Here is a 25,392-nt window from a genome sequence, read left to right as displayed (position 1 = left end):
ACGTTTGCGACGACTGTCGTCGTCGTAGATCTTAAGCTCTCTAATAGCTAGCCAGTGATGAAGCAATAACAGAAAAAAATGTTGACTCCAAACAGCCCACACCGGTTTTCCCTAGTTCGGGGCTTTCATTTATAGCAAGACATTCGTTCGCTATGAAAGGACTGAGAAACCCGGGGGGGGGGGACTCCCATATGAAACAGACGGGGATGCTCGTCGTCTCGCTTAGGGGTGTAAATTTTGGATTTTGGTCTCGCTTAGGGTGTTCCGGGCAAAGCGCCAATATTTTATGCCACCAAGGTCTCGTTTAGGGTTCCGCGAAGTAACACAGAATTACGCGAAGAGAAACAAAAGTCAAATGTCCTTTTAAATTTTCTTTTTAGATAAAAACATTCGATAATTATGCCTTTTTATCATTAAAACTCATTGCGTGTGGTATTTTTGTGTTTTTAAACGGTCTCTTTTAGGGGTCAAAATTTGCTTAAGCCACGCCTAGATTGGTCTCCTTTAGGGGTTAAATTCAAAATTTCCGACGAGCATCCCCGTCTGTTTCATATGGGAGTCCCCCCCCCGGGCTGAGAAACGACAAACAAATGCAATTTGAACTCGTTATCGCTGTGGTTACACCCTTCCGGAGGGTAAATGACTTGGGTTTGGTTCAGCTCAGGTTTCATGTTACCCTTGTGGATGCGGTTACACAGTAAAAGACTCCCCTCAGGGTAAAATATCATTAGATATGAGTTCACTGACCTTGCAAATTAGTTCTGCTTTATGATTGGCCAAGCCACCTCAGGGAGCAGATAAACCGTACTTTTCAATTCAGGAACTGTCATGGGAAACTCTTTTGTTCTTTTTGATGTATCCGTGGAAATAACCCTAGGGTAGTTTCGGTCTAGGGAAAGCGGTTACACAGAGAAACGTCCTTGCCCGTGCGCAAACGGTATTTACCAATGGATAAAAGGGCTAGTGTAACCATGCTATGATAACAGAAGTGACCATAAGGCACATTCAATACATACACACAAACTTTATTCTCGTCCTAAAAAGGCTTTTCAGATAATACATGCTAAGGAATAAATAAAACTAAATGACAACACATCATAAAATAAAGTAAAATAAAAGTAAGATAAGATAAGAAATGTGAGCTATTTACAATCTACATAAACAATATAAATAAGTCTATATCATAAAGTGCACAATTAAGTTACGTTATACTGTCCATGAAGTCTTTTAGTAAAATGTTCTTTAACTTTCTTTTGAATTCTTTTAGTGTTCTACTTAATTTGAGCTACGGATCCAGCGCATTCCAAATCTTTACAGTCCTGTAGTAGAAAGATCTCTTTCCAGTTGCAGACTTTATGCACCCATCAATGTTAAGCCCCAGGGAGGGGGGGTCGGGCAAGGGGTGGGGATTTTGACATTTTCATTTTAAAAATTCAAATTCCTCACCCCAGGAATAAATTAATTGGTCAAAATGTCCACCCGGCGGCAAGTGAAAGTGGCAAAATGTCCTTTGTACAATCAAAATCGCTAGCCTGGGGACGTCACCTACGATCAAAATCCCCACCCTGAGGGCATACTTCACGATCAAACTCCCGTGGTTAGCCCGACCGCCCCCCCTCCCCCCCCCTCCCTGGGGCTTAACATTGATAGGTGCATTAGGAGGGGAATCTGAAGTTTCTGTGAATTTCTTGTGGTGCGCGTCGAAACGTCTGAGCGTTTCATGAAATGATCAATTAAACTATCAGGTGCCAAATCAGTCACGAATTTAAATGCCATTACAGCATTTCTGTAATAGAGTTGTTGCCTGATAGGTAACCAACGCATTGCCTTAAGGACTGGTGTTATGTGGTCGAAATTCTTTACACCGCTAATTATACGACAGGCAAAAGTTCTGTACTTTTTGTACTTTGTCCAGGTTCATCTCGGTGGTATGACCCCAAACGTTGGAGCGGTAAAAACGTTTGCTAAATACTAGACAATTGACAACTATGGTTAAGGTGTCCTTGTCCAACAAATGCTTGACGCGGTTTATCTGACCCAGACGTGACATACAAATTGAAACGGTCTTTGTTATATGGTCTTCGTACGTTTGGTTGGGATTGAGTATTACATCAAGGTCCTTTACTGATCAGGATGGGTTTAGTTCTTCTTCACCCAGTAAGGATAGGCTGACTAGCGGTCGACTGCCGAAGGTAATAAATTTTGTGTTATCCGGGTTAAGTAAGAGCTTATTGGTAAACGTCCATTGGCATATTCTATGGAGATCTTCATTCGTTTTACTAACTGTGTTTTGCAGATCTTTTAGCTTGAGATTAAGCAAACGTTGTGTAGAACCATGTTTGGGTACCAGAGCAAGGTCATTTGTGTATAAACTAAAAAAAAAGGGACCCTAAAATGTTCCCTTGTGTGCTACGAACGACGCTAGTAACAGGTAATTGGTCTGAAATAGATGCTTGGATTTTCACCACTTGGTAACGTGAAGACAGGCAGCTCTTAAACCACTATAATGATGAAGACGACAATCCAACGTCCCTCAATTTCATGATCAGGATGTCATGATCAATGCTGTCAAATGCTTTGCTCATATCTAGTAACACTGCAGCAGTTAGTTCTTTCTTGTCGATGATTCGAAGGATAGAATCTGTGGTTTGGATCAATGAAGTTTCTGTAGAATCCCATTTCTTGTTTCCACATTGTTGCGCAGCAGTCAAGCGTTGTTTGGTAGACAGGTAAGATACCAGCTGGTCGTGAGCGGCTCTTTCACAAACTTTTGATAGGACGGGCAACAGCGAGATAGGTCTGTTGTTACTTGGAGTATCATGGTCGCCGTCTTTTAACATTGGAGTTACTTCGGCAATATTCCAGCAGGAGGGAAACGTAGACAACTGAAAAGTCGCGTTAATGATTAAAGTAATTGATGACAGAATTGCTGGGAGGGAATCTTTTATTACTCAAATTGGTACTTTGTCAAACCCGGGGGCATTGTTTGTTGACATAACATTAATAATTCGTTCGACTTGCTCACATCATCACGGCTGGGTGGAAAACAAATTCGTCAGTTGGTGGATATTCTCGTGGGACGAAGGCGGACTCATGTGATTCATAGTTGAAATTTTCGGCCAGGGCATTAATTCTCTTTACGGCATTTTCGCCGACTGATACAAAGAATTGGTTAAAGTCGTCAGCCAAGATTTTGGTGTCTTTATAATAGGTTTTCTGGGAAGCAGACTTTTTCGGTATGCAGCTACAAATAGATTTCCAGAGGCTGTTGGTATTGTTCCTGTTGTTTCTTCTTTGTTTCGCAATAAATTCCCTTTCTGCCCTTCAGATCTCATGTTTGACCTCGCAACAAAAGTTCTTATAAGCCGACCAGGCAAAAAGGGCTTTCGTCCTTTTAAAGGTTCTTTTCCATTCCTTCCTGGTTCGCGTAAGTTCTCATATCTCCTCGGCTACGTAAGGGTTTGGACGACCTTGGATCCGGGTGGTTTTGACTGGCGCGTGTTGATCGCGTACGTCGTTCAATAATGCGTTAAACACAAACACTGAGGGTCGAAAGGAAACAAAACTCACTGTTTCCTGAGGGGCCAGTCATTAAGTTTTCTGTTATACCTCCCAACTCAAAATAGAACAATACACGGATTTTTACACTGAATTGGCCGCTGTTTCAAAGGTGCACGACCTGATCACGTGCAAGTCAAAATTTCAAGTCGTTGTTTCCCTAGGGAGTTAATGAGTTTTGTTCGCCCTAGGAAGTTAGTGAGTTTTGACCCATTGCACGTTACACGTTCTCCTCCAATCGGAAAACGTATTTGAGTTGGGAGGTATAACAATGTTTTTTGACATTTGAGTGCAAGGAACGAGGCAACATGGGCGCAAACATAACTGCGAAATAATATTAAAGTGGCAGCCATTTTGGAAATCAATGTATGGAACGAGGCAACAAGCTTAAGCGCTCTAATAAAAATGTGGATATTAAAGTGCACGCCACTTGCGTATGTTATTTCACGATAATTTCGACTTTCTACCTAAAGCTTTAGCGAACAGGTAAAACCGTCTCGTGTAAACTGATCATCATTTAAGGTCTAAATTAAAGGAACTTGATGGTCCGGCTGTAACTGGATATCAACCATTTTTAAAAGCATCAGCTTTCAAAGGCTGTTTAATAAACTAAAAGAAAGCAAACACTCGCTAAAGCGGTGGTGAAATTTGTCTGTGAATAGCCTTTTTTGTTTTGATAAGCAAAGTAATTCTCACATTCAATTTGTATTCCCTGTAATTGTAAATTGATGTATGAGGATTACAACTAATTTTGTCTCAAAAACGTTTTTGAAGGGACTTATCGTTATCTCTACGATGTGGTTCATAATATCTAATCGTTAGTAAAAATTTGAATGAAGTTTGTGTTATAAAGGAAGTGTTTTTAGAAGCAGGTGCACAAGTACACAAATGCTGACGTTTCTTAAGGTACTTCGATTTTATCTCTCGCGACAAAATCATTTTAAAATTCAGAAAAATATTCAGAAATAACCCAAATATACACATAAAATAAACGTTCGTATTTTTAAATATTCGCTTCACACGCACAACGTAGCAATCGGTCCGAATTACTGAACTATTTTATTATATTTAAAGCATACTTAACAAAGTCGGGTCAAAAATAAACCGGCTTTTGAAATTCAAATTACTTTAAACATACATTTACAAAGTGTGAATGAATTATGAATGCATTTATCGAGTGGTGAATTGTTTTCACTTCCTGCCAAAGATCAAGTGATGTACGGTCCTGCATTACAGCAAACACGCGAAGCTGTGGATACGAGGCTTGAACTTTCCTGGTGAAGATAACCTTGACAAGTTTGATAGAGCAATTCACTGAACGAGTTGTAATTGAAGCGGTAGGTGATTTCGTAGTTTTCTTATCATTCCGCAAGAAATATATTCAACTTCCTTTGCCTTAGGACAACATTTCTCCAAAATACATGCGCATGGAGTTTTTTTTTTTCGTTTTGACCTTTAAATTCGCCGTGGTTATGTGATACCGTCTCCATTAATGTTGCTCTTTCGAAAGATGCTGTAGTCGCATGCAGAAAATCGATGTGAAACTATGAGTTTATCTTGTGTTTTAACCGAAAAAGGTTTTCATGGTCATTAAAAACGATTTTTCCATCAACACGAGCAACGTCATTTGTAAACAATTTCGCAGCTCGTTAGTTAGCTTAACGAAAATATAGAGCATTTACAACAATAGCGATTTAACGACCTCCGGATCGAAGCACAATTTGTCGACTTAAAAGTCGGGGAAGTGTTTTTTATTCGGTCAGACACTTTCGGTGGTCGAAATATACAAGTTGTAACCTTAGGAGCTGTTATCGGATGAGCTAACTCTTAAGGTGGCTCCCGACAGAGAAGTTTTCCAAGAACAACTAACTTTTTAAGGTGGCTCACGACAGAGAAAATTCATAATCATTATTCAAACAAGCAACGTAATTTGGCAAGAATCACTACTGAGCAAAAGATACTATTCGATCGAATTCTTTGAAGGAAAAGAAAAGTTCAGTTTAATTCATTTTATTAAGACTGGGAAGAAACCAACGAACAGCGAACAGAGCCGGTTGGATGCCGAAGATGAAGGCCTGGGATCGTTCGTTTCATTCAAAATAGGTGAAAATGTTATCTAGTTGAATTTGACGTTGTTATTCCAAGAGACAACAGTATTATTCCCTAGTAAAAACCTTTAAATTTTCCTCTGAAGCATCTCGATATTTTTGTATTTCTAAGTGAGGGTGAAAGGATTATTTTAGTAAGTGCGCGATAGCATGATTTTAAAAATTTAAAACCACATGGAGACGTTTTTCGTAAATGACATTCAAATTATTGTTTTTTTTTGAAGGAGGAGCAACCATAAGGAGCTTTGCATCTAAAAGCAAGCTAACATCTTTACGAAACTCTCTCCCGCTCTCTATCTTGTTTAAGCATTTTGCGCTCAGGCTCCCGTTCTTAGCTTCAGATTTTATCGATTTTATCTCTTCATCTATTCGAACGGGTTTTACGTAATCGGTGCATGTACCGAGCCTCTATTGCTTCTTAAGTTTTCTTATTCAAAGCGGTCAGCTGTAGCTCTCTCTGATAGAACTCACGTGGAGTGATATAGGAGATGTAGATATCTCTTACTAACTTAAAGGCTTCACTCACACTTTTGCGTTTTCAAACTGCAAAACTGCGTTTTCATTGCTGCGAAAACGAAACAAAAGGTCTTTCATCCACTCACAGTAATTTTTCTATTGTGTTCTCACCTATCCACACTAAAACGCTCAACGACGCTATAAACAACAGTTTTCAAAATACATTTCTCTTCGATTTAACGTTTCCAAAAGTCAACGTTTTCACATATCCTCAAGGCCCAGGCAAAGGGCTTTAACAATTGCTTCAACATCTGTTCGATTTTGTTGAACGATGTTGAACGATGCTGACTGCTGGGGTGGGCACGTTTCAACACGCCTTTAAACTCCTTCAACATCGCTGCTCAACAAAATCGAAAGGATGTTGAAGCTAATTTATATGCAATATAAATTGTGACAACCTTGACGGCTCTTACATCGGTCATGCAATGCGCAGGCAAATCGATAGCTGCTGTGTTTACTTTCACACAGGTTAATTTGACTTAGCTATAGTGCATTCAACATGCTCTGTCATATTTAGGCCAATCACAATGCAGGAAATCTCTGCTGTCAATCAAAACAAAATGACTTCCCCTTCTGTTTCTTGTCCAAAGTTCATAATTCTCCTACATTTCCAATTCAAAGTCGTCTATGCCCAGACGTCATTGGTTAAACAGCTGAGTGTACACAAAGACTTGAACGTTCTGAAAAGCGCTTAAGAACTGATCATGAAGCTGAGACTTTTGAAACCCTTTTCAAAAGTCTTCGTTTTCGTCGTCGATAATATCGACCGTTGTAGAGAGGATGATAGGCGAAAACGCACCACAAAAAATACGTTTTAAAACGAAAACACACGTGCATGGCCTAACAGGTAGAGTCGAACTGTAAGTTACGTTCACTCTCGGGCCACAAATGAAACTAGAAAAAAAATAATAAATAATAATAATACAAAGAAGAACATTACAGCATAGAAGTCCCAAGAGAACAACTGAGGTTCGTTTAATCTTTAATCTTTAATCTACGTTTTTGAATCAAGCAACTAAAAAAAACGTTGAAATTTTCCCGACCGTACTTAACGTGCTGTCAGGTGATCGTCCAATCATTGGCGCATACTATCTGAGAGATACAGAACAGCAAGTTAGCATATTGTCCCTACGAGAGGACTGAATTACAGCTGTAAGCTGACAAACTATTCCTAACGGCACAACACTCTAACATTGCATCGTTCTCTCATATGAGAAATTGAAGAAAATTGGACTGCTGAGACCCAACATATCAACTGTGACCAAAACCACTGGGTCCACTTTTCTGAGCTAAGTTCACAGAGATCAGAATAGAAAGAGTGAGGCTAAATCGCGTGGGTGGGTGGGTCGTGGATACGTGGGTCGTGGGTCGTGGGTCGTGGGTCGTGGGTCGTGGGTCGTGTACTTTTCTGATGTCCTGGATCGTCAAATAAAATAATAAGGGAAAAGCAATACAGTAGAGATATCGGCCATATTATTATTTATTTTTATATTTTATTTTTATAGTGATGGCAATGATTCTCATTATATTCACTCATAAATGTTCGCTCGTAAAGTTCGCGGACCAACCGTACCTGTTCCGAAAACGCTCGACATCTTTTAGTGTAGGTCAACCGCGAACGGTGTGTGCACTTTTATGTGATTTCAGCTTATTGGGAACCATAATTTCCTGCTTAATGTCAACGACGCCATTTTTGTTCATTGCCACGTACAATCTTGACCCCAGAGCTCTTCTGTTTTGCGCATGACTGAGAGAGAGAAAAGCTCTTTGGAACCCTGAAACAAAGTGTCTTCTCATTGGTTTTCGTGAAGAACAATGAAAAGCGTCTCTGATTGGTGACTTCATGTGAGCACGAGGAGTGAGCAGGCGCCGTAAGGTTCAAATAGCCAATTTTTGTCTATACGAACCCTACGGCGCATGGTCTCCTGCATTGAGTTTCCCAGCGCCTCGGGTCATGCGTAGACATAAGATCCGAGGCTCTGGTGACGAAAATGTGCCACTTATGCACGTTGACTCAAACTTCGCGCATAAGCTGTAAACCGGCGACGAATCGTCCATCGCACAACGCCTGGTTAACTTCGCGCGTGCGCTTTACAAGGCTGAGTGCGATTTTGTGACTAAAAGCAAAGAAAAAAAAAGCCCGAGTAAAAAGAAAATTACAAAAGACGTTTCTAGTTCTTCAACCCCCACCCCCCCCCCCACCAAAAAAAAAATAATAATAAAAAAATAAATAAATAAAAAGTAGACTATGTTTCTTATTGCTCATCATCTCACATCTATTTCTTAAGATTAATTTAATTCGGTCTCCACCAACATCATGGATGAATAAACAAAGAAATAAAAAAATAATTTAAATTAAGGTCTTAGCAGATTACAAATATCAGGTTTATTTTCCTAAGAACTAATTTGCATTAACAGCATGGTTCCCTAATGTGACTTCTTTTGCCAAAAACCAGAAGAAAAAAAAAAAGAAACTAAAAGGAGAGGAAACTGTTTACTTCTGAAACAGCAAAGAGGTAGTCTGACCTTGCATCAACAATACCTCTTTTCAGAGGCCAATCCGATCCCGTTCCTTTGACGTTTCGAAATTCAAACTGGCAAAAGACCTGTCGATTGCCTGTACCGGTATCCACAATGAACGGAGAATCTAAAATTCTTTAGGGACAGCGCATACTTATCATTGTTTTCAATCGGTTTAGGGAAGGGGCATCACAATGCATTCAACAAAACACAATAAAAAATTCACGAATGTTTACGGCACCAAGCCAATTACATAACTCATTTATGCAGCCACCAAACGTCTTGAGGCCTCCCACTTCCAATTGCAATAAAGATGTGTAATTTTTTTTCTTACCTCTAATTTCTTGATCGATGGTTTACCTCCGAGTTCAATGGCTTTCAAAAATGTATTTTGAGTAAAGTTTGTAACTGCGAGTTTTATAAAGTGGTTAAACAACTATTTACTAAAGCTTTGCTGTCGAAATGATTCAAAATCTTTTCAAAAAGAAACCGATCACTGGCAAGTTATTTATTTTTTATTAATGAGTGTTATCGAATGGCGGTTGGGGAAATAACGAGTGACTGATATGTTTGAAACTAGAAATATACGTTGAAATATGTTGTTTATGGATTTCCTAGACGAAGTTGTCATCTGATACCGAAGAGGAAAACGAAATGTAATTTGCTCTTTTTTTCTTGCAGGCAACAAGTTTTTCTCAAGTACGCCGTCTATGAACTGTGGGTTACACATCGCTTTGTGATGCTTTTAAGGCAAACGGTTTAGCAGAAGGTAAAATTAAAACAAGACTCATTTGTGTTACAATTAATTAGTTTGTAAACAAGCTTCTCTGAACATAATTTAGGCCTATTAGTTTTAAAACAAAGTACGAGCCGCTTTTAATCCTTTCTACGAAGTGCTTTCAAGCAATATTGGTTGTCGGACTCTGATACTCGTATGGTACATTCATTCGCGTGTATCACACGAGCAACTAGCTACTTTAGATAACCAGCTAACAACACAATTTCAAGACAGAAATCTAACATTTACTTCATCTCGCGAGCGGGGAGGTAATTTGCGCGACTATATTAAACAAAGAAGCACTGCTTGAAGACACAGAAATATACAATTCTCGTTGCTGTTTACAACAAGTAAATTATCATTTGGAAGTTTAATAATTTATTGTCTTTTGAATGCGTGGAATCTTAGCCTTGAAAAGAGATGGGCAAATGAAAGGGCCTAGAAATTTGCCAGGGTGTTTATTTGTAGAAGACACGTAACATTACACTATCACGAGACAATCCACGCGCGATAACTCACGTGTATACCCGGCGAAAGGTTGATCATAAGTGGCGCAGTAGTCCCAGAAGTGATCGCAAAACCCTATCTGACCACGTGTCCTAATATTTTACAAGCTAATGGCGCTTTTCTATGCAGTTAGTAAAAGAAAGAAGGGAAAAGTGGTAGTCTCCTGACCTGTTTCAAGTTCGTAGTTAAGCGGTTAGAACATCCATAAATGACTTGTTCACTAATCAGCTTAATTGTTCTGTTCACAGAGATTGAAGAAGAAGAAGAAGAAGAGCTACAAATGCATTGAACCAATCCATGTTGAAGAATGATAGCCAACCTGAGCGCCATTCCAACGCGTTCATCTTATCACAGAGAAAGGCGCTCCTCGGCGTTTCCACGTCCCTCTGCCGGATATCCGTGTCTGGAGAGATTGAAACGACGCCGTCCGGACGTTAAGGTCATCTTCAACGTTGGCGGTCGAAGATTTGTCACGTGGAAAAACACGCTGAAACGTTTTCCTGGGACACTTCTTGGGTCGGAAGAACTTGTGTCGCGGTTTTACGACAAGGATAAGAAAGAGTATTTTATAGATCGCGATCCACACTTGTTCCGCTACATATTGAACTACTATCGTTGCGGAAAACTCCATCGTTCCTTTGAAGATTGTAACGCTTCGTTCGAAGAGGAACTACTTTTCTATGGGATAAGACCTCAAGAGGTTCATGACTGTTGCTTTGACGACGACCATGAACAAGATAATGTTGACGAAAGCAGACGCTCTGCTAAGGGAAACCCTTGCACGAACTCAACACAAAGGCTTCAACAAAGTCTAATAGCACGAGCAAGGAACTGTGTCTGGGTGTTGTTAGAAGGAGACGCAGAGTCAGGACTTCGAGCTTTTGTAGGAATGGTCATCATATACATTATTGGGCTGTTCATTATTCTCAGTATTTTTACTGCGGTCTACGAGACAATTCCCTGCGAAGGAAATGATAGCGCTTGCAGTGAAAGAACTCGAATCCTCGATCTTTTGGATAAAATTTGCGTTGGTGTTTTTACAGTCGAGTTTTTGACGAGACTTCTGGTTTGCCCAAACTTTGTGGAATTTGCAAAGAGTCCAATGAATATAATCGACTTTTTATCAATTTTGCCATTTTACTTAACTCTACTGCTCGAATCAGTGATTGGGTCCAATTTAGAGGCTTTTGTATTACTTCGAGTGTTGAGAATATTTCGAGTGTTTAAACTCACAAGACATTCCAAGCGTCTTCAGAGATTTGGTGCCGCAATTGCAAGCTGTGTGACCGATCTTATGTCACTTACATTTGTGCTGCTCATAGCAGTAGTGGTGTTCTCAAGTATGATTTACTTTATTGAACGCAACGCAGTGGAGGGAAAGTTTATAAGCATACCCGATAGTATGTGGTATACCATTGTCACAATGATTACACTGGGGTAAGTCAGTAAAGTCTAAATTAAAGTACATAACGTTAAAATGCTACTACAATCAAAACTAAATTCGCGTTTAAATTCACATTTCGAACGTTCTTGTACTCGAAAAGGGAGATATTACGCACTAATTTCAAGAGAAACACTACGTCAAATAGTGGATGTAACAACCAATGGAACAGGCCATACGTCCCACGACATTATGTAACTTATCCCGAGATATCCATCCTTGTTAGAAGCGCGCGGCCAGATGTAATTACCGGGCGTTGAAGGTCGAAAAAGTCCCATTAGTTTTGTTTCACTTACAACATTTCGCGGACACGATTTTCACCTAGAGTGTGGTGGATAGACCAATGCAAAAGGATACGAATACCCATTGGATGACGATATTTCGCTTCATTTTTGGGAAGACGGTAATGGGAAATTTTCAAAATGGATGCGTGTAAATTGGGCCTCATTTCAAGAAAAATCGAGCCCAGATAGTTAATTAATGCTAATTCCATAATAGGCCATTTCCGAGTTCTGGCCTTCCACATCTTCAAAGCGAGTTTAAGTGCGAAGTTTTTGTTATGAAAATTAGTTTTCATTCATATGTAAAGTATTACCATCACAAAAGCTTCGCACGTAGACTCGCTTTGAAGAGGAGGCAGAATTGAACTCGGAAATGGCCTATTATACATTTCTTCAATCCCCAAAATTTTGCATACTCGTTGGTTGCAATTTCTCCTGGGTCACGTGCATGAGGATGTCCCATGCAAGAGAATCGAAAACAATGCCTATGCAATTTTTTGGGGTTAAAAGAAAGTCGATAGTTTTACTAGCATCGTGCCAAAAATCATCAAATTTACACTGCTCTGCAACCTCAAAATCCTGCTCGATTTTCAAGCTTCGCTCAGGTTTTTGTTATTGCCAGATGATGTGAAATAGTAGGTGAGTAAACTTTATTTATCTGGCTGTCCATAAAATGAGTTTTCGAAAAGAAAAATCGCGATTTGAAGTTTGTATGGAACATTTTCCTCGATTAGTTGAATGGGCCGTTACAACTGTCTCAAAATAACATGACGTCAGGCGCTCTCGCATCCTTAGGGTTGTCTGCCTGTGGTGTAAGCAGTGAATTAGACATTTGTAGCGGCAGCAATATTAGTAATGTTAAATTAAAACTGAAAACATATCTTTCCAAACAAGCATATGACTCGTAAATATTTTCCACTTTCGTCTTGAAAATGGTTTAAAATCAGTTCTACATTGTAGATAGCATTCTCGTCGCCAGAGCCTTGGATCGACACAAGGCTTTTGGAAACTCTATCTAGGAGAACATGCACCGAAGTGTTCTTGTAGCCAAAAATTGGCTATTTGAACGTTACGGCGCCTGCTCACTCCTCGTGCTAACATGAATGCACCAATTAGGGACGCTTTTGATTGTTCTTCACGAAAACCAATGAGAAGACAGTTTGTTTCAGGGTTCCCCAGAGCTCCTCTCTTGAATGAGGGAGAGAAGAGCTCTTGGGTCGAGATTGTGTAAATAGTTGCTTTTTCATCTTCGGCATTTTTAAATTCATGTTTATTTCAGTACTTTTTCAGTAATGGATAAGTGCTAAATAAGTACTAATAATATTAATATTAATGTTAATATTATTACTTATTATTATTATTATTATTATTATTATTATTATTATTATTATTATTATCATTATTACTATTTCTTTGTTTCAGGTACGGTGATATAGTTCCATCCACACTACTTGGCAAAATAGTAGGAGCTGTATGCTGTGTATCTGGAGTCATTCTAATCGCTCTTCCGATCCCAATTATTCAAGAAAAAGACATTTTCAAGAAACAAATGCTTAGCGTTTATAATGTGGACAACCTGCATTCGAAAATAAGACAAATGAAGACTGCGGCCGAGAGACCTGAACGCACTAGAGAAGTTTAAACTCGCAAAGAATTCTCCTGACAATGAAAGAGTGATGGTTGGTTTCAAAACTCAGTTCCCACAAGAGTGAATTAGATAAGAGTGCTGATCTATCACTTTGTGGTCTTGCCCCCGCACAACCACAAATGGATTTTTAGATACACTTTGCGCGCGAAAAGCCAGTTTTAACCAATCAGAAGAAGCCATGTTACGCGTCACTGCTTCTGCCATGTTTTTTTTCTTTTCAGGGACATGACAACTGATTTTCGCGGGAATGGGTATTCTAAAAATAGCCTCATTTGTGACTGCGCTGGGGAGCCTATCCATGCCATGACAACACTCTTATCTAATTCACTCTTGGCTCCCGTCCTTTTGGTAAAAAATAGCCGATCCAAGAATTCGTTGTTTCTGGACGATCCCACATGTTTTTCTAAAATAAGGACAGGCAGCTTGATGTCCGGAACAGGTTTTCCTGAATGACGTTTTTACAGTCGTGTGCTTAGTTATCTGGCCTCTAAATGAAAGTGGGGCTGGGGTTGACCTTGTTGTGATAAAGACCTCCCGCTATTCTTATGATAATGATTTTGTTCTCAGGCTAATTAGTTGGAATTTTTCATAAGAATTTACATAGGCCAGGTAACAACGCACACAACTGTAAAATGGTCTACTAAAAGAATGAAGAATCTAGGCTTATAACGAGATCCATGCGAGGTTCTACAGACAGCACAAAGCCGTCCCCAGTACAACTTTACGGGACACTCTGTGTCGTCTATTCAAATTACCACGAATCTAATTTTACAACCCTTTTGAAAATGTATGCTAACACGAAGAATGGCGTTGAAGAAATCGTGGCAAATGAGAGGGACCTGAGTCGCAGCCAAAACTATCGGCGACGTCTGCGACAATATTTGAAACATTTCTCATTAGATTCTTCATATCCTCATATCTGGAGAATCCATATAGCAGATTTTTCCCATGAGTTTCAACAGAAGCACATGACCGTGAAGCGTGTAGCTTGCAACTCTTTTTCCTTGGAACAAACTAAAAGCTCAGGATTTTAGGACACTAATTTGATGCCCAAATATGGACAAAAATATGATCGAAGCTGCACGCGCGGGAAAATGGGCGCACTACGTTACATCCAAATAAGGAATTTTTTTTAAACTCACCACTCAACGCTAGCTCTGAACCAGAGTTAAACGCTTGAAGGTCATGAGCTTCTGGTTTCAATTATTCAAAAAATGCGTGGTTACCCCCAATTTTCTTTTTGGATTTCAACAACGCTTGTTAAGATCTGCTTTTCCCGCATAGTCAGTAAACTGCGCAAAAATACCTTTGAATTAGTAGGCACCGTCCTAAAACTATTTTATTCAAATCTTCCTTCGATACTGTAGGCAGTTATTTTTACGTTTCCCTTTGATTTGACAGTCAGTTCCCAGTCGTTGAATTTGGCTAAATAGGGAGCTTTAGCAACGACAACGGCGACGGCAACGAGAACGTCACAAATGTGCATATTCAGTGGGCAAAAACAATAGCTTTGCACGCCCTGCACGTGCGTTTTTCCCTTTTGTCCATTTCTTTGCCGTCGTCAGCAAAGCAAAAACGTGAAATAACCAAGTTTGAAGTGTTATGGAGAACGTTAGCACCGGGAGATAAATTTTCATTTTTCACCCCTAGATTAAGTGCCGCTAATACCGGTTTTATTCCTGAGGGACTGCCACACCTTTGTCATATTAAAAAGCTTGGAACAGTTGCGAAGTGATCGCAAGAACGCGAGTTTATGTTTTTACAAGACGTTCTCGTTGCCGTTGCCGTCAACGTTGCTAAAGCTCCCTAATGTCGTGACAAAGACCATTAAAGGGGCATTTATATATTTTAGTCAAACACCAAAACAGTCAAAGACGTTCTTGCATCAATGAAAACCAAAAAAAATAATGTTGTAGTTTTGCTGCCAATGAGCATTGAAGTACACTGAAGCTATTCTTGGTTGTTTGCAGCCAAGGATGGAGAGAATGGAAAGGGATTAAAACTTGAAAAAACTGGTGTGGAAACAGTGTCCTGAGAAAGACACCAACATTAAATAAGCATAGCTCTTTGTGCCAAAAATATATTGAATATATTATCAATGGGTTGTCATGAATTTTCTTCGTGTGAGCTAAAGCACTAATTTAGATTCTTACCCATTTTTTCACCGAAAAACTGGAAATTAAGCGTGACAGTGACCCTTTGAATATAATTTAGCCCTGCATTCAAAATTGACGATCGATTGAAAATGGTAATGGCGTAAAATTGCGAGGGCAAAGGGTAGGGTCTTTCTGCAGCTATACATGTAGGTACCAGAAAGCATTGTATTTTTGGTCAATTGGGATTAGTCTTTATTTGGACTTGTTTTGCTTCCTGTCTTTTGTTTCTTTCGTTTTACGTAATCTCTGCTCCGCTATCTGCAGAATCAACCAAAGGGTACTTTCACGGCGAATGCATGCTGGCCTTTTCAGCTAGCCAAAAACTGGTTTGGACGAGCGAGCAAACACGAGAAAAAACAACTAACAAGTCGTATTACGGCCTGGTTCACAAGAGCAATGACAATGCGCACTTGCAGAAACGCTTGCCAAGTTTATACGTAAAACGCAAAGCACAAGGAAGGCAAATACCAATCACTTTCACCTACAGAGCGAGTTTCAATTGAGTGTCGTAAAACCAAAAGTAATTACTTTGGCCAATAAAAAAGGACTGAGACAATCAGGCAAACCAATCAAAACTCGAAGTAATTAGACGTAGCCGACACAAAACGCGGGAAAATGTGCACGCGTGAGCCACGATTGGTTTTGGTTTCACTTCTGATTGGTTGAAAAAAATGGCGCGAGAACTTTGAACCAATCACTAAGTGAAGTAATCATAAAGCAAAGTAATTATCGAATTACTTTCGACACTCAATTGAAAACCGCTCTATGTATATAACGCTTTCTTCTTTAGTATGTAAAAAAACGGATGAACAACTAAGGTGGATCTTAACAATTCTCACTGAAACGATCACGGTAAGGAACTTGGGTTTTCTTTTGCTGCTTGGAGGCGAATAGTTGGCTGATTACTTTTGATCAAATATTAACAGGTGCGGTATACAACGATCGAATGGAGAAACTGTAAGAAAAATAGAGAGTGTGAGTAATAGCTGCAAAAAAGAGGCATTTGTCAAAATCGTAGAAATTCGAACATTTTCAATGACAGTTTTCCAACGATTTCTCCTGCGAAGAACTCCGCTACTATTCTTGAGTAAAAAATTACAATTTTAATGTGTTTTATAGTAAAGCCTTCAAAAGCAGTTTATTGAAAACGACTATATTTCACCTTGAATAACACTATCTGAGCTATCATTAAAATAATTCCACGTTTCAACCTTAGTCATTCGGTGAGACGGTCCACTTTGAAATAAATAAGTGCGAAGCAATCCTTCCATTTTTTTTAAGCCTTGTACATCGTAAACGATTCTCACCATTGTCTTGTATCAGTTAATGTTCCTCCGTGGCGGAAAGTGAAAGACATAAGGGAAAGTCGACCACAATGCAATAATATTAGCTCTGGAACTATAGACCTGTTTCATAATGGCGTCCAAATAAAACATTCCTCGGTTTTAATGCTAAAAAGCTTTTCTAGCCTGCTACGACGAGCAAAGTTCAAAAGGATTTTTGTTTCAAAATGAGGGCAGTAGGTTTAAAAATGGTCTAAAATGAGCATTTTTTTTTATCATGCCACTGCTGTCAATATGTATTTACTCGAAGTTCACGAAATTGACGGACCTAATGACTAAGGGCGCTTTCCATTTGACAGAACTGACCGGTCAGACCGCGGGCATTTTGGACGATTAACTCTACAACGCCTTCACTGAACTAAACACACGTCGAGGATGATATTTACTCCTCCGGAAGAACGCGAGGAATTACAGAGCAAGTGTTCTTCAAATGATGCATATTCTTTGCAAACGGACAGGTCTGGCCGGCCAGTTCTGACAAAAGGAAAGCGCCCTAAGCCTCGTCCACATTGGGAAATTTTGTCTTCGTTTTTTCAAGATAATTTTTGTTGTTCGTGGGGAAGGGAAATTCTTTCGCAATGTCGTTTGACAAACACGCCCTCCGCGTGGCCAAACGCAAGTTTGTTGGTATAAATTACGCGGTTGCAATGGTTTCCAAGCACCTTCGGTTTGTTTTTTTAGTGTGACAGCAACTGTCCTTAGTCTTCTGTACCTTGAACAAACAACACTTTGAGGGCAGTTTCTTACACTGACATCTCTGCACTTACAGATGATCAGTTGCGTCGAAACGTGCAACTTGCTGACCGCCCCGTTTATCGAAAGCAAACATATAATTTGCATTAGTATCACCCAACTAGTGGACTACTGCAAATCCTGCATTTTAATTGGCTACGTTACTAGATGACTATTACTAATAGTCCTCGAGTAGCGAAAAGCGTGGCGCTTTCTTTCGTTTTAATCCCAAATATATATTTCTTCAATTTGCATTTGCTAACTTTATTATTGCCTTTCCTGTCCGACTAGTTGGCTGAATACTAAAACAATTAGACCCTTCGACTTCAAGGGCCACAATCAATAGCCCATTCGGCTTCGCCTCATGAGCTATTGACCCGTAGTTGCGGGCTACGGGTCTAATTGTTAATTAGGGACCTTATGATCTACAGACGCCCCCGCAAAGGCCGGAGGAAACATTTGTTGCGGAAGCAAAATTTGGCTCCCAGGAAGCAAAAGTGTTTCTGAATTTCTTCAGAAACATTTTGCTTTCTCAGCAAATGTTTCCTCGTTTATTCCCCGAGCAAACATTTCGGGAAACTATGTTCCAGCTATAATGTTTCCTCGTTTACGGGCGCCTTACGACGGCGACGTCGACGTCGACGAAACGTCACCGCAAAATACAACTTTGCTTCATCATAAGTCTCGAGCGATTATTCCATCTAGTTCACGATTTTCACTGAATGTAGGCCAAGTATACTAAAAATGAATTGGTACAAGCGGTTTCAGAGAGAAAAATAAAATTGAGAATGAAAGGTTCACATTTGTATGCTCACAGTCAACGGTCGTCAAGACTTCAAATTTGGTGATTTCACGTTGTTGTTATGTGGAGCACCCCAGAAATATATTCGAAAGTGCGCGCCGCACGTGCAGCAAGAGTATTGTTCCTTTTTTTTAACCAATGATGTTATTGTTTTGTGGTTTTGTCATTGCCGTAGTCGTCCGCGTCGTTTCTTAAACTCCGTATTATCCATAACACAATAGAGCGTTTTCACATGACGTCACGGCGGCCATGTTGGTGTTCCCAAACAAAGAAATGGCCGCCATGATGGTGTACCAAACTACTCCTCCAGGAATTAAACTCTATCTTTATGCAAATACTTTCTTTTGTTTTAGTAATCCAATATGGCTGCTGGTCACGTGAGTGAAAACGCACAGAAGAAAGAAAGTAAACAAGAACTGATCTCTGCTTTAAATCAAAAGACACAGAGCGATGATCAAACGAGTGCTACGTTAGAACCAGAAACAGCTGGGCTAACGAAAGATTCTGCTTGCTTACCATTTACAAAAGAAATTTTCGGAAATTTCGGTTCCGTGTAAAAGGAACACTACTTTTTGGTTCTTTCCACTAGAAAATTTCCGTAGCTAAAGGAATTTCTAAAAAGGTAGTTCTGTTTTCCCCGTGGAAACTTTCTGATGGAAGAGTATGATCTATTTACAAGTTTTCAAAGGTTTTACCAGTTTCAGGCTATCGAAGGCCATAATTTGCATTTTGGCGCGCAAAATCTCACTCGCCGAGAAGCGAATGGACTTAAGTTAAATGGAACACGTTTTTCACCCGATGGAAACTGAAAGTTTCGAGATTTTGTGATAAATGGAAAACGCCCTCTATCACTACAAAATCTGACCTTTGGACTCTTAGGTAATCAGAAAACAAGTTTTTGAGAAACCTTTATGTCTTGTTCACACTACGAATGACTGTTGCATTTAAATTTTCACACAAAATTGCTCGCGTGTGGAATAGGCGTTGATAAAATGTCGTTCATTATCTAGTACAAAGGAGAGAAGCTGTCATTTATGGATATCGCAGGCAATTTTTCAAGACAAAAATACATAATAAGGACGGAAGTCTCCCGTGAACGGAAACCATAACAATTTCCTTATTGCTTCCTTGGAGTCCGTAAAAACGATATCCCTCACAGTAATCGATCTTAAGTTGACTTATCTCTAGATGTTGTGTTCTTGGGTCAACTCTATATGAAGCACGAACCATCATATTTTTTCTTGTTTGATCACTACCGACCCTGTCATGATAACTGACAGTTGGTTGACATACAAGGGAACTAGATGACACTTTGCTATCAAAACAACAAGCTCCAAGATGAAAAATATTTATAGAAGAAAATTCTCCCAGAGTTTGATAAATACTAATTACTGCCAATCATTGTTCCGTTGAAGGGCGAACGATTGTGGCATGCTGCACATATAAGATCACTTCGTTTAATTAAATCGTTGTTTCCTCAACACGGAATGTACGAAACTGCCTCTGGGTACAAACACGGCTCATGCAAGGTAAAGTAAAACTAAACTTTAGGTCAAATTCATTCCTCTTTTCTTCTCTCGTGTCCTACCCGTTAAATCAGGCTCTCGCGCACAATCTAGGAGGAAAATTAATCTTTATAGAAACATGATTCCCTGGTAAACGTTTGCACATTAATTTTCTTCAAGTGAAGGAGTGGGGAACGCGTGAAAAGGTGACTTAGTAAAGTAAACTACTGGGCCATTACTAGCCATTACTCGAACATAGACATCTGTGCCTTGAGCATGCGCGCGGCCCTTAAGTTAAAAGTCAAAACAGCATTAAAAAAGAAAGTTTTTCTCAAGCCTGCACGATAATAAATTCTTGAGTATTCTGAAATTTAAAAAAAAACGAGCATTGTGACTATGTGATGTTTCAATATTTGTACTCAAGTACAAAGTGAAAATAAATAATGAACATAGAGTGGCAGTGAACCTGCACGCAACAAAGAGACAAGTAAGACGAAAAAACCAAAGAACAGAAACATCTGTTGCCGACAGTGCGACGTAACAGAAAACAGACGAAACAGATTCCAGCTATAGGAAACTCTACGCACTTGCAATGGATGTTAATTTTATACAAATGTTAATGTGTTGCTAATAGCAATGTCAGTCCTTGATAACTATGTTTAGTTAGCCAGGTCTCTCTAAGGGGGTCGTTAACTCGAAGGATGCCACATATGAATAACAAACGATATGTCTGTATAATCAATATACCATTTTTTTCATTTTCGATTTTTGCATTGTTCGCTTCTTTTACGCTCCTGGGATCAGATCTATTCGATAAAGTTCAAAATTTCTGTCACGGCTTCTTTGAGAAATCTCCAGGGACGTGGAAAATGTGTTTTCTGGGGCAAACATAAGAAAAAACGAATTTGATGTGGGTGAGTGACCAATATTCGCCCCTTATTTGAACATGTTCCTGCCATTCGCCACACCTGGCAAGTACCCAAGCGGGTTTATTTGCCTTTCAAAGCGCGTAAAAATTAATATGAAAGTCGAAAAACACTTCGGTGTCTGCATGACATTCATCTAGAAGAAATAGTTGGTCCGTGATTGACATAATGATCACGTGACGTGAAAAACAAAGAAATTACCTTGAAGTCGGCAACATCTTATGCGAGAAAACTTCTCAGCGTGACATGGTATTTTAGCAAGTGTATTAAGCCGAATATAGTGGACTATTTATGATCATGTATTCTATATATTCATTTTACAATCCAAAACGGCGTTACGACTTCATCGAAAATTCGCGCAAAATCAAACAAGAGATAGTTAAAAAAAGAGAGAAATGAAAGAGAAAAACAAAAACAAACGACGAGAAAAAGGACGAATTATTTTTCGTTTTTTAATCGGCTTAATACATTAGGAGAAAAATTAGATTATTTCTTAGCTGATTAGCATAGCCACCACCTGAGTTTAACGGAAAGCGCTATTGATAACAAACCTTATAGTGTTAATGACAACAAGAAAAAGTTCAGTATGATATGAGCAAAAGAAAAAAAAAAAAGATAAAACAGAAATCGGCTCGCTTGCAACAATAAATAAAACCGGGAGGTGTATACTATCACAATCCGTATTTGGAAATTTTGATCAAACGATAATGTTGGAGCTTAAATTTTCATGGGATTATTTGTGAAAAGTGACAGTGTTAATTGAAAGTGCCAAAACATTATAGCATTTTTGAAGCATTTTCAATGCACTACTAAATAGACTTGGAAATACACAAAAGAAAATTAGACAATACAAGGGACTGGCTATGCACATGCATCATACGAATGAAGGATTTAGTTTCTTAAGTTGTTGTGGCGCTACAACAAGTCGCTGTGACGAAAGAAAAAAAAACTCGAATTTTCATGTACACCACTGAAGTCCGCATCCCACTCTTTGTGAAGTCAGAGTTCTTAAAATTAGTTAAGCCTTTGAAACTCAGAAACGGCTAAGAAAATGAGTTAAGCCTTTACAATTATTGTCGGTCCCTTTGTTAGACACTAAAGATAAAAGACATTTTCCTCCTGTGAGTGTTTCTTGATGATATTTAGGTTGCTAGGAGCCCATTTTACAGAGTCGGAGCGAAATAAAAAAAAAAAAAAAACTAATCTTTGAAGGAAGCGATTCATTTGAATGTCCACAGATTCAAGCACATTTCAAGTGAGATTGGTCACTAATGTCCTTGCTACACCTGCTTTGAACGACCTATTATTGTTCACTTGCCGGGCCAATAATGTAGCGATATTGACGGTCTATTTTGAGAACAAAATCATCTAGAAGCCAACTTTTCTGGTTGCAAAAGTCATCTTCAGTGTCTGCCAAATTAGGAAGGACCATTAGGAAATCCTTATCTTAATACTGCAGAAAGTTCATAAAGCTCCGAGTCAAAGTGACCATGCTGCTACGAAAAATAAGGTAAGACGTTTGCTTATTGCCCATGACATACTAAATGGAAATTATAAGACAATGGAGCACCAACACTGTTACGCTTGCAAATAGAATTTCATGTTATTTTATTATATGAAAACTAAGGCTGTTAGCGAGAAACACAGGTCTTCAAACAATTGATTTATGCCTTAACCAGGTAAGCACCGCAATGTTCAATATGTCTGTGGCTTTTGTTTTCGTTTTCCAAAATTATCTGCGCCTATTTGGCATTGGCGCCTGGAGTGAATGCAATTTCGTGTTGTGTCACTGCAGTTGGTAAAATTTTAATTTACCACATGAAGACTCTTAATTTCTAAGCTTACTCAAAACTAGATTAACGTCTAGCGCTTCCTGAATGCGAAAATTCCGAGCGCAAATTATTTTCCTCTACCGATCGAAAATTTAGTTTTGTTTAGGCGTCGGGAGGGAAGAATAAGGAAAATGACAAATACAGCAAGTTAATCCCAAAGTATCACACAAAATATCAACATAAAAGATTGAAATAGTTCTGAGTGGCAAGGCTTTGGTGCGGGTTCACTCCGATCTCCACGATCATGAGATTCTTTATTCTCCTAAAGTAATTTGGTAATAAAACAGTACATGACAAAGAACCTAGAAATAGCGAACAAAAATGGTAGAATGAACGAGAGATAATAAGAATGACGTAATGATGCATATGAACATATGTAATGACAAAGCAAAGAGCATCCGAGAAGTGGCCTACGGTCAGAAAAAAACATAGTTTACTTATATAGAAAAGACTTTTAACTAAATTTAAAAATACTAAATTAAACAATTATGAAACACAGAATATGTAAATGTAGCTATAATGACAACAGCTAAAAGGGTATATCACGGAAAATAATGACATGCGAGTTCTCTTAATGAAATGAAGGAAGAAAAAAGAAACACGAAACAAAGATCTTTGAGGAACAGTTTTTTTCATTGAAGCCGGGACCCACAAGATCGAGTTCGTTTTGTTCACAGAAGAGCCTTTTGCCTCTCCTTTTCTCTACAAAGGTTTATAATCTCAATAAATCGCAACTCTACACTCTTTTACTTAAAATCCCCCGGATATGATTTTCAAGGCTTATGGAAGCAGATGCGAGTTGCTCTGTGCGTAACAAAGATGACATATTTAACATGAACAACATTTTTGAACACGCTTTACTATTGATAGTTTGACTTCACAATCCTCGCCTATCACAGAAACGCCTTGTTGTTATTAAATGACAAGAGTTTACTTCTTTGCAAATCTAATTTCTCGAAACTTCTCCTCTGGATAAACGTTTCGGGATATTAGCCAATATATTTGTTATTATCTAGAAGACACGTTGGCCTTTTTACCAATACAAAACAAATTAACTTCATGAGGTAACGATTTTAATACAACCCATTTAACTGTAAACTCAATTTCAAAACCGGAGAATAAGAAATTGTTTTCAACGGGGAAAAATGTGTCGGCAAGCTTTAAACGGAAAATGTTTTATCACGATGGTTTTAAAGTGTGCTTCTCATGGTAATCAGACTGCGGACACAATTCTCAGAAACAGAGAATTTCATGGCACTGGAAGAGGCGTTCGAGAGGTGAATGTTGTTTTTTTCTTTTTTTCATCTGCAGGCCATAAGAATTAATGGCTTCAAAGTAAAGACAAACTTTTGTTATCATCAGATGATCTTCAAATTTAATTGAATACGGAGAAAGCTGTCGAACGTGCGCTAAACTATCGAAAGTAATAAGAGAGGTTTACATGAGAGGTCGAAATACTTGGCGTCTTCCGATAGAAGGGAGTTTAAGACAACCTCGTTTCCAGAAGAGAGACACTGCGAACGAGTTTGAGTTTAAGAAAGAACATTAAACAGCAACGACAACGAAAACGTCACTCCAAAATATAACTTACTGCTATCACACTTGGTAAAAGAGGAATTAAAAAGTTTAATTCTTTTTTTACCAAATTTTTGACATGTCGGGCTACACACCGAGTATTTTTAGCTATCACACTTATTTCGCGATTATTCTGTCTTTTTCACGTTGTACAATACGGGCCAGGCGAACTATCCTGGATAACTGGGTGGGTACGAACGGTTTTAAAGTAAAAATAGAAAATGAAAGATTCTCTGTTGCATGCTTACGTTGTCGTCAAAACCTCCAATTTGGTGATTTCACGTCGCCGTTATGCAGAGGACCGCAAAAATATGCGCTAAAATCCGTGCTGCACGTGCACCACGATCATTTTTCCTCTGTTAACCAATGATATCATTGTTTTGCGGTTTTTTTTGTTGCCATCGCCGTCGTTAAGCTCACTGTTATGTCCCTGAAAAAACCTGGCTGAAGCAGTCACCCGTGACATGGCGGCTTCTTCTGATTGGTTAAAATTGGCGGCCCTGTGTTTGTTTCCCGCGCAAAGTGTATCTAAAAATAAATCCCATTTGTGATTGTGCTGGGGCAAGACCGCAAAGTGATAGATCAACACTCTTATTTAATTCACTCTTGACATAACCAGATGCCTGTCTAATGTTAATTTCTCAAACGCTGACTTAACCAGATTTCATGCAATTTTTCTTCAATTTTGTATGCTTGAGATCATGTTCTCGAAGGTGACTCGCTCACTCACTCTCTTCTCGGGGAGGATACCCGAACTCGAGTGAGCGGTGAAAATAGAGCCTAATCACTCTACTGAACATCAGTATTGCTCAGTCCTTTTCTGACATGATCATGGGATAATCACTAACACACAAGGACTAATCCGGCCGGATAATATCGATGTCACAAAGCTCAACCATGGATGAGAGTTAAGAATCCGTTCAACAGAAGCAGCTTTTTCCAGCTAAACGACGACAATCTTTGCACTCTTTCGATTTTGACAAATAACAAAGGCAGATTGCTTGATTCTCTATTAAATGCACAGAAATCAAGAGGATTTTCTAGGCTGTAGTGTCTTTCAAAAGCAAAAAGAATCATTGTGTAGAATTAAGATTCCTACGGTGTGTTCCGGAGTCTTTCAATAGACCTATTTTTTTGCCACAAACGATAAAACGTTCGTTATTC

The 25,392-nt window shown here is 39.1% G+C and overlaps 2 protein-coding genes across 8 annotated transcripts in view; both read left to right on the top strand.

Moving 5' to 3' along the window:
- LOC138011788 (potassium voltage-gated channel protein Shal-like) overlaps positions 1–15,495 on the top strand; it is a 19,981-nt gene extending 4,486 nt beyond the window's left edge. The window contains exons 2-5 of one of the 3 annotated variants that reach the window (XM_068858983.1): positions 1,916–2,192; positions 9,384–9,471; positions 10,236–11,424; positions 13,132–15,495. In XM_068858983.1, the coding sequence (XP_068715084.1) occupies positions 10,295–11,424; positions 13,132–13,351 (1,350 nt within the window). In that variant the 5' untranslated portion in view covers positions 1,916–2,192; positions 9,384–9,471; positions 10,236–10,294 and the 3' untranslated portion in view covers positions 13,352–15,495. Of the gene's footprint in view, positions 1–1,915; positions 2,193–4,760; positions 4,896–9,383; positions 9,472–10,235; positions 11,425–13,131 lie in introns of those variants that run through there. The other 2 variants (XM_068858981.1, XM_068858982.1) reach the window with 2 other exon arrangements.
- Positions 15,496–21,488: 5,993 nt separating this feature from the next.
- The window catches only part of LOC138011787 (A-type voltage-gated potassium channel KCND2-like), a 29,612-nt gene continuing 25,708 nt past the window's right edge, over positions 21,489–25,392 (top strand). For all 5 annotated transcript variants that reach the window (XM_068858980.1, XM_068858979.1, XM_068858976.1 and 2 more), the window contains exon 1: positions 21,489–22,331. The gene's annotated coding sequence lies outside the window, so the exon portion shown is untranslated. The remainder of the gene's footprint in view (positions 22,332–25,392) is intronic.

The sequence above is a fragment of the Montipora foliosa genome, chromosome 7 (genome assembly GCF_036669935.1).
Source record: "Montipora foliosa isolate CH-2021 chromosome 7, ASM3666993v2, whole genome shotgun sequence".
NCBI lineage: Eukaryota > Metazoa > Cnidaria > Anthozoa > Scleractinia > Acroporidae > Montipora > Montipora foliosa.
This window is presented reverse-complemented; position numbering and strand designations above follow the sequence as displayed.